Raw genomic sequence first — 16,578 nt, 5'->3', positions numbered from 1 at the left:
AAGTCAAAGTATCTTTATTTGCAGACAATATGATGCTATACATAAGTAACCCTAAAAAAAATCAAGAAATGTCTACTGCTAAGAAACACTCTCATCAAAGTACCAGGATAGGAAACTAACACACAAAAATAAGTTGCTTTCTTATATACAAATGACAAACATACTGAAAGAGAAATTAGGAAAATAGTAGCTTCCACAACAGCTTTAAAAAAGAAAACCTGGGTTAACTCTAACCATGAAAGTGAAAGACTAGTATTATAAAAACATTAAGACACTGAAGAAAGAAATTGAAGAAGACATCAAAAGATGAAAAGATTCCCCGTGATACGATACTGTGAAAATGGCTATCCCACCAAACGCAACATACATATTCACTACAATCCCCATCAAAATTTTAACACAATTCTTGGTAGAAATTTAAAAAAAATCTTCAACTTTATATGGAAACACTAAAAATCTATGATACGGAAAAAAATCTTGAGTAATAAAAGAATTACTGGAGGAATCACTATCCCAGATTTCAAGATGTACTATAAAAACTATAGAAACAAAACAAGCATGGCATAAAAGCCAACACTCTGATCAATGGAATTGAACTGATGACCTAGACATAAGTTCATATACCTATGAATCCTGATTATTGACAAGGAAGCCAAAAGTACACACTGGAGAAGAGACAGCATCTTTAACAAATGGTCAAACTGGATAGCTACATGTAGAAAAATAAAAATAGGTCCACCTTACAGAAAACTCAACTCCAATTTCTGAATGACAAAGGACAAGTGAAGTGACAGGCTACAGAATGAAAATAGTCTTTACCAATTATTCATCTATTTAGAGATATATTTTTATATAGAATATATAAAGCAATAGAAACATTGAGCGCCAAGAAAATAATGAATTCAACTAAAAATGGAGTACAGAAACAAACAGAGAGCTCTCAAAAGATGAAATACAAATGTTTGAAATTTTTTTCAAAAACAAGTTTGGTAAGCATCCTTAGCCACAAAGAAAATGTAAAATAAAAACACATCCAGATTACATCCTTACATAGTCAAAGTAGCCACCACAGGGATTGCAAATAGCCCCCAAAGCTGGCATGACGATGGGGAATGCAGTATTCTTGTAAATTGTTGATGTTGTACAAACTAGTCTAGCCACTTTGGAAATCAGTTTCTTGAAAAATTAGAAATAGAACTATGACATGACCCAGGTCCTTGATATATACTCAAAAAACATTATATCCCCCTACGAGACACTTGTACATCCATGGTCATTGCTTCTGTAGTCACAATAGCCAGAAAAAGGAATCAGTCTAGATGTCTGTACACTGAAAAATGAATCAGGACAGTGTGGCACACATGCTCAGTGGAATATTACTCAGTTGTCAGGGCAGTGTGGCACACATGCTCAGTGGAATATTACTCAGTTGTCAGGGCAGTGTGGCACACATGCTCAGTGGAATATTACTCAGTTGTCAGGGCAGTGTGGCACACACGCTCAGTGGAATATTACTCAGTTGTCAGGGCAGTGTGGCACACATGCTCAGTGGAATATTAGTTGTGAAGAACAATGAAATCATGACTATTTCAGGTCAACAGAGTAGAGCTGGAAAAGGATTTGAGTGACGTAACACGTGGCTCCTAGTTTTAAATATTTTTTGTGTGTTTAATTTGGACAAAAGTAGAAGCCAGGAGACTAGAAAGTATTTTTTTATTGGAGGGGGACACATAAAGAGGAGAGGGGACAGTAGATTATAAGATGTAGGAAGAGATGTAGAATACAGTGGATAGAAAGGCTTATACAGGGTGGTATATTGAAATAGGGGTGCTGACATAAACACACACACATATGATCAATTGGGATTAGCTGCTATTAAACCCAACAGGACATTGAGCAACTAAAATGTGTGTGTGTACATGTGTGTGTGCATGTGTGTGTGTGTGTGTGTGTGTGTGCATGTGTGTGTGCATGTGTGTGTGTAACAACAGTTAAAAAGAAAGAGACCATGAAATTGAAAGATCAGGTGGGTATATGGGAGGTTTTGGAGTGAGGGAAGGGAATATTATAACCTCAAATACTTAAAAAATAAAAAAAATAAATATTAATTTCACAGGATAATAGGACTGGGAATAGTCATTCTGTGTGAGGTCACATATACTCAGAAAGAAAAAATATTAAATGCTTTCTTTCATTTGTGGATGCTGCTTTGATTATTCAGATGTGTGCTTCATTTGGAATATTCATGGAGGTCAGAAAACTATTATTAGGAAATTGGGGGATTTCAAGGTAGGACAGCTCAAACACAACGGTATAAAGGGTCAAAGAGGAATAATGGAACAGAAAGAGTTAAATTGAATAGGGGACTAGGAGGTCAGGGTAGAGGAAGGAACATGGGGACAGATAATGACCCCAAAGGCCTTTCAAACAATTCATATGAAAATCTACTAATATAGATGCTTCTTCCTGAACTATACATACCTAATACAAACATACATCCACAGACACATACATACAAATTATATAATACATACATACATAATTCATTCATATACACATACATACATACATAGTTAAAGGCAGTCACATTACAACACTATGCTAACAAACTAAAATCCCAGAGCTAGAAATAGTTACCTCTTTTGACCAGTGGGGTCCTATAGATGCCCGAGTTTTACAGGCTCTCAGCATCACTATTGGTTACCTCACAGAAGCTGAGGGTAAGATGCTACTGCTGAACAACATATGCCTCAGTCACAGATCATAGAGAAATTAAGCTGGCACTGGTCTGGAAGCTTCATCCCTACTGCCTGGCTTTCATAGTTCTGGAAGTGATAGGTATGCTGCTAGACATGAAAGGTAAACATCACTCTCACCCAGCTGAACCCTGTGAGCTAAAACAGTGGCTAGATTAACCAGACAAACTCACTGGAGCAATGGTGACATAAAAATAATGGGAGTAACCCGCAACTTTCTGATTGAACTTAAGTCCTACTCCACAAGATGAAGCTCTTCCCAGGCACAGCTATCAGGCTAATCAGAGCCCCTAGGGAAGAAGCTGAGGCTATCCTTCTCCTAAATGAATATAGTGTTACACCAAATCTTAATGGCGTGCCCTTGTTCCTGCAGATTAGCGCATTTTCAGCCTCCTCAGAGGAGCTTCTATTTGTAGTACAGGGTGATTTGCACAGAGACCCACATGAGGCCAGGGCACAGAGAACGAGGCTGTGGAATTCTCAGCCCCCAAGAGCACATCTACATCATACGCCTCTCCCCAAGGCTCAGGGTCTTGTGGAAGAGGAGGCAGAAGGAGCAGGAGAGCAAGAGGCAATGGATGAGTATAAGGAACAGTGTCTTCCAGATATATGTGCAAAGCATCTGTGCATATGAACCCATAGTATACACGAGAACTGTGCAAGACCAAGCAGGATCAAACCCTAGTGTGTACACAGAGGTGGGATATGTTCAGGTGATAGCTTCTGGGAGAGGAAGAATCTGAGGTGCAGATGTGTTACCAGGCAACAGAAAGGGACAATAATTCATTTAAAGACAGTCACTGAATACCTTTGGATTTTTTTAATGTACTACATACAACCAAATAGTGCTGTACAAGAAAGATGTCAGGCCCTTCCTGAAAATGCTTCATGAACTGTAGGCAACAAATGACTTCTAAGACAGGGAGATTAGTTTTTCTCAGGGTTAAACAGTACCAAGTGGTCTGCCTTGAAACAGTATACATGCAAACAAAGTTAAATGTATTTATAGTTTATAGTTGTATTTATAGTTATTCACAAATATGTAACAATAATAAAAGAAAAAAGACCTGAATTTGTGAGGGAATAAGAGGAGACATCAGGAGGTTAGAGGGAAGAAAGGCGTATAATTATCTTTCTCTGTGTCTTTGTTTGTTTAATTGTTTCGTTTTATTTCAGTTTTTAAATTTAGATGAAAAGATAATGTCACAAACCCCAATACAAACAAAAGAATACAGAAGCAGAAAAGTGGTTTGATGTTTCTGACTGGAAAATCAAACAAAACAAAAGTACCGTGAATGATTCCACAGAGTCACATTGAAAAAAATGAAGATAAAAATCATATAAGTGACCAATTACACACATACAAATTAGGACAATTCTTACCTCTATACTTTTAGTACCATTGCCTATGGTGGCTAAGGAAACATCAGAGTCAGAGGAAGAAACAAGACAAAGAGGGAAACGTTTTATAGTTTTAAGGTGTAAAATCCCCATAAGTTCACGTGTTTGAATACTTAATTTCTCTCCTCAGTGGGTGGCTCTATTTTGGGAGATTGTAGAAACTTCTGGACTTGGGACTCCATGGCAGATGTAAAGCCACAGGGACTGGGCTAGAGTGTTAAAACTGGTCTTGTTTCAGCACACGCCCTCAGAAATGTAAATTGCTGTGTGGACAAAGCCTCAGGCCATCTGCCATGCCTGCCCACCACAACAGACCATGTTCTTCTCAGTGAGCCAGTATAAATCATCCCTTAAATTGTTTCATATCAGATATTTGGTAAAAAGCAAGGAAACTTCCTGTGAAATTCAGTTGTCCCCTTAGTTCCACTGCACCATGTGAAGTTCACTTTAAAATGCCTGGTTTTGTCTGTGGAAAACTAGGACACGTGATATCATGATTTATGCGTGCAAAGAATCTAAAGAAATGGAATAAGTCTTATCCAGTATTTCACAACTAAATTTGGTCCAGATGACCTGTTCTCAAAAGTAAAATAATGCATTCTCATGCACATAACACTGAAATGGAAAACAGCATTGAAATTACTTTTATTTTTATGGAAAGGTGAGCAAGTATCTAGGCAGATTTGTTCTATTTAGTATCACTTATACACTTCTGGAGGGGCATGGTTCCATTTTTGGAAAATTCCTTTTTTTTTCCTTGAAATTTTCACTGGTATTTATATTTTGTATTGGGTATCAGTGTAATTTTAACTAGACACACAGCCCGTCAATCATACTTCGGGTGAGGACAATAAAATAATTAGAGCATACATTTAGGATAATACTAGGTGGTTTGAATGAGAAACATGCCCCATAGGCTCAGGCATTTGAAAACTAGGTTCCTGGTTGGTGTTTCTGTCTGTGGGGGAGGGAAGTGGGAGGGACTCAGCCTTGAGGGAGGAAGTACTTCACTAGGCGCAGAGCTGGCCTGGCCCCAGGTCCGGTTAGCATAGTCGCTTTCATGTGGTTGAAGACATGGTCTCTGCACTTCCTGCTGGCATGCCTTCTCTGCCGTTATTAACTCTCCTTCTGGAGCCATAAACCCAAAATCTTCTCTGAGTTGCCTTGGTCATGGCTTGTATGACAGGCATTGAGCAGTAAACAACATGGAACTTGGTAGCAGAGAGTGGGCGTTTCTGTTAAGAACCTGATCGTGTTGTCCGCTTGTTTGTTTTGCATGGAAGGCTCCGGAAATTTGAAATGAAAAAGCTGCTGAATGCTGTAAGCAGAGCTTAAAGGGCCATTCCAGTCTAGCAGGAACCTGGATGCCTGTAGTGCTGACAACAGTGTGGACTGTGGACAGCCATCTCACGGGGACCCAGAAGGGAATATCAGGAACAGCTGGGCTAGAAGCCATCTTTGTGATATTCTGGCAATAAACCTGGCTACCTTCTGCCTAGGTCTTAAGAACATGACTGCAGTAGTGGACTAATTTTTTTTGGTGGAGGAAATTTCAAGAAAGCTTAACACTAAATATATTTCTTAAGGCAATACACTTGAATCTTAGTAAACAAGTGGCTGGGACAGACTTGGAAGCTTCATTGCTTCTCTGTAACTTTCACGGTACTGGAAGATATTGTGCATGCCACTGGAGCAGAGAGTAATCACAAATTCACCCGGTTGTGAACCCAGGCCAATAACAATTGGCAAGGTACCCTCAGTGGAGCAACAGTGGCACAGACATCCTAGGGTAGCCAACTGCTTTTGGATTAGATTTCAGGCCTGCGCCACAAGTTGAAGGTGTGGAACTTCAACTTAGCTGACACCACCACTAGGTCAAGAACCTTTGGCTAGAAGGGCCATGGGCCCAATCAGGGAACCCAATACTGCTACCTGGGCATAGCAGTAAACCAATTCCTAATGACCTGTCATTATGCCCATAGATTAGTGCATCTCTCAACCCTCATCAGAGAAGATTCTTCTTGTTGTAAATAGTGATTGACATAGAGACCCACAGCTAGTCAGGTGTACAGACTAAGAGACCATAGAGGGCTTAGTTCCAAGACAGAAATAATTATCTCCCCTCCCCTCCCTTCAAGGCTCAGGGTTCCTTGTGGAAAAGCCAGAAGTAGTGGTTGACTATGAAGAAACAGTGCCTTCTGGACACAGGAGGGACGTTGCACGTACGAACTCAGCAGTTATGGCAGTATGTGTGAGACCCAATCAAGCTCAGGTAGACTGTTTTACCATGGAGAAGGGAGGGGGAACACAAGGTCTCACCCCTGCTCAGGGAACTATTGACAATGGCTAGCGGCTGAGAGAGGGAGGATCAACTTTCTTTGAGGTTATAGTCAACTACACCCCAGAGGTAGAGAACACATTTACGTCTATACAGATAGCACAAATTGGGCTTGGTGGCCATAAGGAAAAGGAGGACACAAAGGTTTGTGGGTAAGGAAAAGGTAATGGATCTGGGAAGAGTTGGGGGTGGGGTGAGTATGAGCCAAACACATTGTATGAAATTCTCAAAGAGTTAGTTAAAAAGTATCTAATTTTTCCTCAATCTGAGTCTTATCAAGTATTAAAGATATTTATCAAATATTAACGCAGGGCCTATCTTTTAGATAGACAGATACACCCATAAATCTGCTGTGTGCCATTTGGCACCAGTTGCCAGGGACTGAGGATTTCTACAGGTGCAAAAGAAATGTTTTCTTGGCATTAAGTTGCCAAATGTTTTGTGGGATTATGTTTCATTTTGTTTGTTTTTGTGGTGATAGGAATAGAGCCCAAGGCCTCAGGCATAGGTGAGTGATGTCTGTCTATGTTATAGCTCTTTGATGAGGTTTATTGCATTAATTTCAATGGTAGCATTTTAGATGTAATACACAAACACGAGGATAGAAAATAAGAGCATTTGTCAATATGTTGCCAGAGAAAAAACCTCTTTAAACAAAGACTCATATAATTTCATAATGCTAAGGGCACTTAGTTGACACTTTTAATCAATCCCAAGCCATCCTGATAATATGGATTTAAAAATATTTTCTAGGACTTATAATATTTTGGTGGCAGTGTATTAGGCAAACTTGCTCATTTTTCAGATACAATTAATTGCTGTTGCATTTTGCATTATCCCCAGGAATGCAGTAAGTAGTTAAAAAATTATTGTGAGAATATCTAGGGTTACAGGAACATGTCACCATAAATTCAATATTCTGTAATAGTGGTATTTTTCAATGTTTTAGAATCTGTTAATAACTCTTAATGGTAGCTCAAGTGTTTTCCTGTGTCTATTTAAAAGCTCTAAAAATAATTTCTGGGGAGCCTGGGAAAGGAGAATTAGCAAGGAGATGGTACAACTTATGAGACAACGAAACAGGTCTGGCACCAAATATCTAGCTACACTTTCTTGTCTGTGATGTTTGGAAATTCCACTCATATGATAAGGATGATCTATTCTGAATAACAAAGCAAGAAATATGCTTAACGTAAGTGCCTTAGGCGGTATCCACATCCATCAGTTACAGCTGGATTTAAGTAGATGGGTATTACCCAGCTGAAAAGATAGCTCATGACTCAAAATTACAGAGTTGTCAATGGGTAAAGTTAGGCTCTGAGCCGTGTACTGTGTCTGCACGGATGTACTTTCACCTTCTGCCTGTATAACTCACTCATTTTTGCCACAAGCCACCTGTGCCTCCAACCACATAGATGCCAGGTTGTGTTCTCCAGTCATCAGCTGAGGGTCAAGGAACCCAGCAGGCTGTGACAAGTTCCTGCATAATCTCTAGGGGAAGGGGTAGTGACTGAGGTCCAGCACGGTGCATAATTTGTTGAAGAACCCCTAACTCCTGGCTGTTGGAGGAGACACAGAAGTAGAGAAACTCCTTCACTGACACGATGATAATGTAAACAAACTGCACACCACTATTCAAACCACTAAGATGGGCCGAAAAGGTAGGCTTCATGTCTATTTAAATAGAAGACTGCATTACTAAATCAGGAACATTCTAGAGCTGATTGATTTATCTACCACAGGAAGCTGATGGCATTGGTATGTCCGGAAGCTGTGCAGAGGACCACATTTATAGTTTGGAGTTCTTTGTGGAGACAGCATGGGGAGAACTGTGACCAATCACATTTAAATGTGCTTTTCCTGCTTACAGGTAACTGTTCCAAATTAGAAAAGAAACTACTTGCTATGTGGCAAAAAAAAAAAGAGTAACTAACACTGCTTAAGTATGATTAAAAGGATTTACTAATAAGCTTGCTTAGAAAATGCTGGGTTACAAAGGAGTAAGAAGTCTGAAGGCTGTAACTCAGGTCTAACCTTAAGATAGGTGACACACCAACCAGTTTCTCCTAGTCAACAGAAACAGATAAGAAGTGAACTAAAGTTATTCCTCTGACTCAAGTTTGGGTAAAGTTTGCTGAGGCTTGCCTTACGACAAGCTGATCATCAGAACGGCTCGCTCTTACCTGGGAAGGTAAACATTTGCCAGACAGCCCTGAGGAAGGGCCAGTTTTCCACAGCTGGAGGTCTGCAGAGCTGATTCCCATAGCTCTTTGTATAAATTAAAGACCTTGTTAGCTGGAAAAATGTCTTAACTGATAATTGCTCAGAAAATGTAACTTTTGGCAGGAATCGAAAAGTCCCCTGCAGATGAAGGCTTGTGTAAGATTATAACACCCTGTATCTACTGTGAGATACACAGATCAAGCTGGTCCCTGCTGAGCATTAACTAGGACCCCCCCATCTCTCTCTGCCTTCTGCCCCATTCTTCCTTCTTTCTTTTCCCTTCCCTTCCCTTCCCTTCCCTTCCGTCCTCCCTCCCTCCCTCCATCCCTCTATCCCCTCCATCCCTCCCTCTGTCTATTCCTTCCCTCCTTCCTTCCTTCCTTCCTTCCTTCCTTCCTTTCTTCCTTCCTTCCTTCACTCTTGGACTGACTCTTGGGCTGGAGGGAAGCCATCCTCCCATTACACTCAGAGCAGCTGTGACAGCACATTACCTCCTGCTGTCTGGGCCAAGAACTTCAGAGCTGAAGCCCTTGGGGAGTGTGACTCTCTACTAAGGTCCAAATCTCATGGCCACGAGTCTAAGAACAGAATCTATGCTCCACTAGAAGATGAGCAGAGGGGTGGGCTTATCACCATTTGTTTTAATTTGATCATTTTATCTTTCTCTCAGAACCCCTACTCCCTAACACTTACCTCTGCCTGCCAGACAGGGTTCACAGTGTTGCCTATGACTGTAGATCTCCTTTCCTGTCCATGGTGAGGGAGGGCAGGGAAGATGCTATGCTTCCCCGGCTGAATGGAAATCTTCAGATAAGGGTCTGGGTTGAAAAACATTCCTTTCTTCAATCCCATAGCCTGGAAATCTATAAAATAAATGACATTTAAGTATGTTTTAATGAGGTTGAGTCCCTACATGTCCTATGCAAGAACAAACAATCCAAAACACGATGCGGTGGTTTAAATGAGAAATGTCCCCCGTAGTTTCAGATATTCAAACACTTGTCCCTGTTAATGGCACTGTTTGGGCAGGCTTTGGAAGGTGCAAGATGTCACTGGGGACAGGCTCTGTGGGTTCATAGTCTTGTCCTACTTCTTGTTTACTCTTTGCTTGGTGTTTCCAGTTGAAGGAGTGACCTCCCAGCTTCCTGATCCAGCCATCTTCTGCCATTCCTTCCTTTTACGATGGACTCACCCTTCTGGAACCACATGCTCAAGATAGCTCATCTGTAAGTCCCTTTTGGTCATGTTATGTTATTTTATTATAGCCATAGAAAAGTCGCTAACCTATATTTGAAACTTATTTTAAAAACAGCGTTTAGACTATTTTCTATCTTAGTACAAACAACGACTGATGTGTATCTCTACAAACTATTATTTGGAATAGTTCCTGGCACATGTTGCATTTGGGAAAGAAATCCTTTTTATACATCAATTCAACTGCCCCTGTGGGCACTTTACTTTGCATGGGAGGACTGAATTTCTGGTGTTCCACAAACAGATTAAGAGGAAGGGGATGGATGAGAGGATGACGATCACCAAAGGTGATGGACATAGACGAAAACGAAATAGAAATGTGGTAGATCAAAGATAGAAAGTTATCTTCCAAGGTCAAGACACAAGAAAACAAAGGGCAGTAATTTTTACAACAAATATGAATTCACTGAGTAAGGATAAACAGCAGGGTTTGAAAGAGCAGAGAAAAAGAAACATGGCCTCCATGGAGCTAGGCAGTTATCAATGATGGGCGTCATGAGAAACTGGCATCAAGAAGAGGGGACCTTGGCAACCCAGCTGTCTTACTTAAGATGTTTGATTTCACATACTTTTATGTTGTATAGAGGGGGTCTAGTTTAAATGTATGTTCTTCAATTGTTTTTACTCTCTTTTTCTACTATCTTTCAAGACAAGTTTTGTATTATTTCTTCATGGGAAAGTCTTGTAGTCCTGGTTTGTCAATCTCTAGTTTGGTTGTCCAGCTGGTTTCTGTTAGAATGCTCGTCTCTGATTTTATACACACAGCCTACTTGTGTCTTATCATCTTTGTGATATTTGGGGGCTTTGCTTAGTGCCCTTGCTTGCTTCTCTGTTGCAATTTTGGAACACAAACCAAAACCAACATGGTGACAAAATGGTTTATGTGGCTTTCATGTCCTGATCACAGTCCATCATTGAGAGTCAAGGCAGGAACTCAAGTGGTTGTAGAGGCAGGTGCCATGAAAGAGAGCTGCTTGCTGGCCTATTAACTATGCTTGCTCAGCTTGGTTTCTTTTACTTTTTCTTTTTTCTTTTTTTCTTTATGTGTGTGTCATAAGCTGGAACATTCATGGCTGTCAGAGAAAACTGGTGGGTGTTGGTTCTCTCTTTCCATTATGTAGGTTCTAGGGTTTGAACTCAGACAGTCAGGCCTGGTATCAAGCATCTTTACCCACTGAGCTTTCTTCCTGGTACAGTGTTTACTTTCATTATAAATAGATACAGTGAATTAAGTGAATGTAGGTATATATTAATGACAAATATTATGTATCTGTGACTTATTCAGGCTTTCTTCTTTAGCTTCCAAGTTTATAGTCCCAGTTACATTTCATTGCTGAAAATTGTCATCTTTGAATAATAAAATTATATACCATGGACAACAGGAGATGATTTAAATCAGAACACCTTATTAATTAGATTTGAATAATGTTGGGGTACAGAAAAAATCTTCCTTGTATGTCTTAGAGCTTATATCTGCATGGCAGAGACAAAATGGGGACCAAGGAACAGAGATGTTGTCCTTTCTCCAGCCTTACCCTTCTTGAACTTCAAGATGACACTGGAGCTTTGGTTAGAGAAATTACTTTTGGTTGCTAGCAAATTCTTGTGTGATATTTCTTGTTTCTACCTTTTTTGAAAATTGGTACAGCTATTTTCTTTCTTAAGCATTTCAATAGAAATATAAAGATGGCAACCCAAGGGTTACATGTTTTTTATCCTGGTTTAAAAAAATGAACTTTTCCCTTCTCCCCTCTTTTTCCCTTCCACCTGAAGAGGATACTATTTGGGATGCACTCTTAAACATGCATTTGCTTCATTGGACACACGTCAACCTAGAAAGCCACAGGTGATAGTTTACTTCCCCAAACAGCTCATGGGACCTCTGATCCATGATACACATGCTATGGAACATTGCTTTCATAAGCTAAGGATGCAGTTTTCTAGATGTGGTCAGTAGAATTTGGACTTTATGTGATTTCGTTCTCTTGACAATGGCTTAGTTGGGATATATTGTGCGATGTTCTGGCCTTTGTGTATCATCTTACCAGAGCAGATCAGTGTTCTCTTGCACTTCTTTTTTTAAAAAAATTAATTAATTTATTATTATGTATATAGTATTGTGCCTGTGTGTTTACCTGTAGGTCAGAAGAGAGCATCAGATCACATTATGAATGGTTGTGAGCTACCATGTGGTTGCTGGAAATTGAACTCAGGACCTCTGGAAGAGCAGTCAGTGCCCTTAACCTCTGAGCCATCTCTCCAGCCCTCTCTTACACTTCTAATGATAAGTAATTTCAGGTTTATAGAAGAGTTCTGTACAGATTGAAAAGCTTTCATATCATTCTTTATCTAGTTCTTCCATTGTCAATACACTACAGAACTACTGTGGAGTCATGACAACTAAAAAGTAACATACTCTTAGTTACTCATCAACTTCCTCCAAACTGAAACATTTCCTCCGTGAGGGAGGAGGAAGCGGGACTTAGGAAGTAAACAACATTACAAGTCTATATAACTGAAACATACATGGTCCACAAGATCCTCTCCCAGAGATCACTGAAGCGGAAAACAGCAGCAGGGAGAAGACAATCTTTCTGCCCAGTGGAGGTTCTGGGAGAAGGCTCTCCCCTTGTGCAGCCTGCTCATCCTGCAGATAGTAATTCAGGATAATAAACCTGCTCTAATAATGCAGTTGTTATGTCATAACGTGATAGGCTTCTCAGAGATGCAGCTGCCTCTGAGCTATCCAAGCTTTTTTAAATGACCCTAATAAACGTATTCATTTGCCAACTTGACTTCAGTAGAATGGTTTCTTTGATCCGTCATCAATTCCTCACCCAGGATTAACACACCTTTGCTCTCCTCTCCCCAGGAAAAGCTTTGAATAATGTTCAACTATCAGTTTTAAAATTGACTAAATTGAAATGGACTTTATTTGGATTCAACCAATCCGGCCCCCTGCCTAGTGAATGTGCTGGTGTGATTAGCTCCACTTTGATCTGCTCTGCCTCAGTGGGTCGCCTGGAAGGTTCTGTTTAGGATCGAATGGCTGCCGCTCTCCTTCGGCTTTCGTTCATGGGCCCTTGGTAAACTCTTAATGCTGCTATTAAGTCAAACTTCCCTTCATACAGTGGCTAAACACTTCCACGTTTGTTACCGAATGAATTTCCATCATTCTTGCATATTCAAGGGGGAATTGCCCAGACACTTTCTACTTTTACCTCGGCCCCACAGGTAAAGATAATGAGGCACAAAGAGATCAAATAACTTGAAGCTTGCTGTGGGGAGCCGTGCTAAATTCTGCCATGTCAGAAATCCCATGCTTAGGCTGGACGCTGTGACCTTCCAGCTGCTGAGCTTTGCCGGAGGAGGTCTTTGTGTTCCAGGCCATCCTTGGCTTTTACCTTTGAAAAGAAGTAGGGAAATCCCTACTGAGAAACACCTGGAAGGTAAAGGAAGTTCTTACAGAGAGCCATTCAGGCTATTGTGTTCTTGCCTTGGGAGCTAGGGAGAGAGAGATCAGATTAGATCCTATTGACTTTACAATATAAAGTCTGACTCGTCTGCATTAAAGGGAAATCTTGATCAGAAATTTCCTGACTTGATTCGTTATTTCTCGTGTCTCTGTATCCTACTTTCAGTCCCCACTCCCTTTTTCAGGTGAACCCTGATTTGATTTTTCCAGCGGGCTGGGACCCGACAGCTTGTAAGTCAGGCTGTTATTCTGGTTCACTGCACATGGCAGTCTGAATGAGAAATGTCCCCCATAGGCTCAGGCATGTGAACACTTGATTCCTACTTGGTGGTGCTGTTTGGAGGGCTTGTAGCGAGGCGTAGCCTTGCTGGAGGAAGTACATTGCATGGGGTGGTGTAGAGGAACCCCAATCCAGAAACACGGCTGCTCTGGCAGGGGATCACATCCGAAGACCTTCTAAGGTCTATGTGATCTGGCTGGAATGCAGACACACAGTCAATTACAGGTTGGAATACGGACATGCCCTTAGGATACACATTTAATCCCAAGCAGTGGAGGTAAGGCTCGTTTGTAGAAGGAAGCAGCTTCGTTTGAAAGTGATTTCTAACCGAGGGGCAGACAAAGAAACAAAGCAGAGGAAGATCTGACAGAATGAGTCAGAGACCGGTCATGCCCAACTCTTACTGGAACACAACAGGAAGGAGAGGCTGCTTAAGAGCCCTGCAGGCAGAGAGGCGGAGAGAGGGAGGGAAGGGGAAGTTTTTTCCTGAGAGTTTTTGTTGTTTGTTGTTTGTTTTTGTTTTTCCTGAGAGTTTTTCACCAGGATGGTTTTACAGAGACAGGATGCAGAAAGAACAAGCTGGACACAGGTGAAGCCAGAGAATGAGAAGGCCCACAAGATTAAAGCGCAGTGCCAGAGTTAGTTTGAGGCCAGGCAGAGCAATTCAGTCAGAAGCCAACAGAAGCCAATTTGATTGGCCAGCTTGGAGAGAAGTTTAGGCCAGAACAGCTGAGTTGAACCAGCCAGCGAGAGTTCAGAAAGACCCAGAAAGGCTTGGGAATGGCTCTCATCTCATCCCCTCATCTGAGGCAATAAAAACAACAGTTACAGGATGGGTTTGTGAATTTAAAATGCTTGTCCGACTTCCAGTCCTTTCTGTGTTTCCTACTTATGGTGGATAATGAGCCCTCCCTGCCCCTGATCCCTTCACCATGCCTGTTGCTTGCTGCTATACCTGTACCTGCTGTGATGGACTCATATCCTTATAGAACTGTAAGCCTAAATAAACACTCTTAAGTTGTCACTGCTCATGGTGTTTTATGGCACCAACAGAAAGTAATGAGTGCACTGCGTGAGGCATCTAGGTGAGCAACACACACCTGAGAGGGAGAAGCTGATCAGCCTCCTGCTTCCTTGACTTTGCGCAGTCTCTTCAGAGCCAATACCTTTAAAAATCTGTAAAAGGAAGGAAAAATGGAAGATAAGCAAGACACCCACCAAAAGAGATAATGCACCATAGTGAGGGGACACTGAGATGCAAACGAGAAAGATCTGCAACACGCTGGGCAGCACCCTTGTGCTGTCTCGCCCTGTCTCCTCTCTCTTCTAGAACCAAATTCCTCTCTTCTCCTTTCTGTACTGTAAGTGGCTTGTAAGAAATTCTGCTCCTTGGGAAAGAATTATGCTTTGGGGCATTTCAGAAAATCCTATTAAGTAAGCTTAATATAGACAATCAAAATAAATGTCACTCTGGGTTGTTCTTAAGGGGCAATCAAGGAGACAGAAGGGATATAAACCTATGCTTAATGTAACTTGGGGCTCAGTCTATAGATGAGGTCGGCTTAGCCTGTTTATGGATACTTGTGCTTGTTTGAATAAGAATGGCCCTCTTAGGCTCATTGATTTGAGTGCCTGGTCACCAGGGAATGGCCCTTGGGAGGTGTGGCCTTGTTGGAGTAGGTGTGGAATGGCTGGAGAAAGTGTGGCACTAGGGGTGGGCACTGGAGTTTCAAATGTGCAAGGCAGGCTCAGTGTTTCTCTCTTCCTGTTGCCTGCTAATCCAGGTGTAGAACTCTCAGCTACCTCTTCAGCACCATGTCTGCCTGTGTGCTGTCATGCTTCCTGCCATGGCCACAATGGAGTGGGCCTCTGAATGTAAGTCAGCCCCAACTGAATGCTCTCTTTTATGGGCTGTTGAGGTCATGGTGTCTTTTTTACAGCAATAGAACACTGAGTAGGACGGTATTGCACGCGGACTAACTTGACAGAAGGATGGAATGAATACAATCCTGTCTCTTTCCCTTTCTTGTGTGTTGTCTTTTAATAGGAGAAAATGTGTAGTAAGCAGAGTAAGCTGTGCCCTTAGAATGTATAATTTAAAAAATGTCAAAAGGGTACCCAGGAAATTATGATGTTAAGCTAATTCTGGCCCTCTCTGAAATGGAATGGCTTTCATTCAGGGTGGACTAGCCTACTCAAGAGCCATTAAAATATCTAAATGTACGAACAAAGACGGAATAAGGTGTAAAACATTTTAGATGAAGATAAATTTTTATGATAAAATAAATATTGTCCTAAAGATGACACAAACACATGTACTAGCGCAACTCAGGAGGCAGAGGCAGGCAGATCTCTGTGAGCTCGAGGCCAGCCTAGTCTACAGATTGAATTCCAGGACAATCAAGGCTATACAGAGAAACCCTGCCTCATAAAACCAAACCATAGTGGGGAAAACACCAGGAAACTTACCTTTTCTACTGTATGTTATAATAGATTAAATGAATCATACTTAGTAAATAAATTTATTGGAATTAGATGAAACTCAGCTCTAAAAAAATAAAATTAAAAGTTGCAGGAAAATGTATAAGCTTTAAGCAGGATTGTCCAGTCTCAGAAAGAATTGAACCACATATTATATCTCATATGCAGAATTTAGCCAACAAAGCATTATACATTTATTTAAATGTTAGTACAGTATAATGTGAGGAAGAGAAAATAAGAAAAGCTAAATATATGGTGATGAGAAAGGGCCGAAGGCAGATAATAAACATGAGTCATAAAAGAGGATAGAAAGATGATCTTTTTCTAGGTCTAGATCTATCAGGGATTTTTTTGGGGGTGATGGATAAGT

General features: G+C 40.9%; 1 protein-coding gene across 6 annotated transcripts in view; it reads right to left on the bottom strand.

Annotated features, from left to right (window-relative positions):
* Positions 1 to 16,578, bottom strand: part of HECW1 (HECT, C2 and WW domain containing E3 ubiquitin protein ligase 1) — a 320,240-nt gene that overhangs the window by 114,670 nt on the left and 188,992 nt on the right. For all 6 annotated transcript variants that reach the window (XM_084794159.1, XM_084794158.1, XM_084794162.1 and 3 more), the window contains 2 exons: positions 14,828 to 14,903; positions 9,412 to 9,581 (listed from right to left, as the gene is read on the bottom strand). In XM_084794159.1, the coding sequence (XP_084650285.1) occupies positions 9,412 to 9,581; positions 14,828 to 14,903 (246 nt within the window). The remainder of the gene's footprint in view (positions 1 to 9,411; positions 9,582 to 14,827; positions 14,904 to 16,578) is intronic.

Source organism: Acomys minous, assembly GCF_964271855.1.
Source record: "Acomys minous genome assembly, chromosome: 9".
NCBI classification, from domain to species: domain Eukaryota; kingdom Metazoa; phylum Chordata; class Mammalia; order Rodentia; family Muridae; genus Acomys; species Acomys minous.
This window is presented reverse-complemented; position numbering and strand designations above follow the sequence as displayed.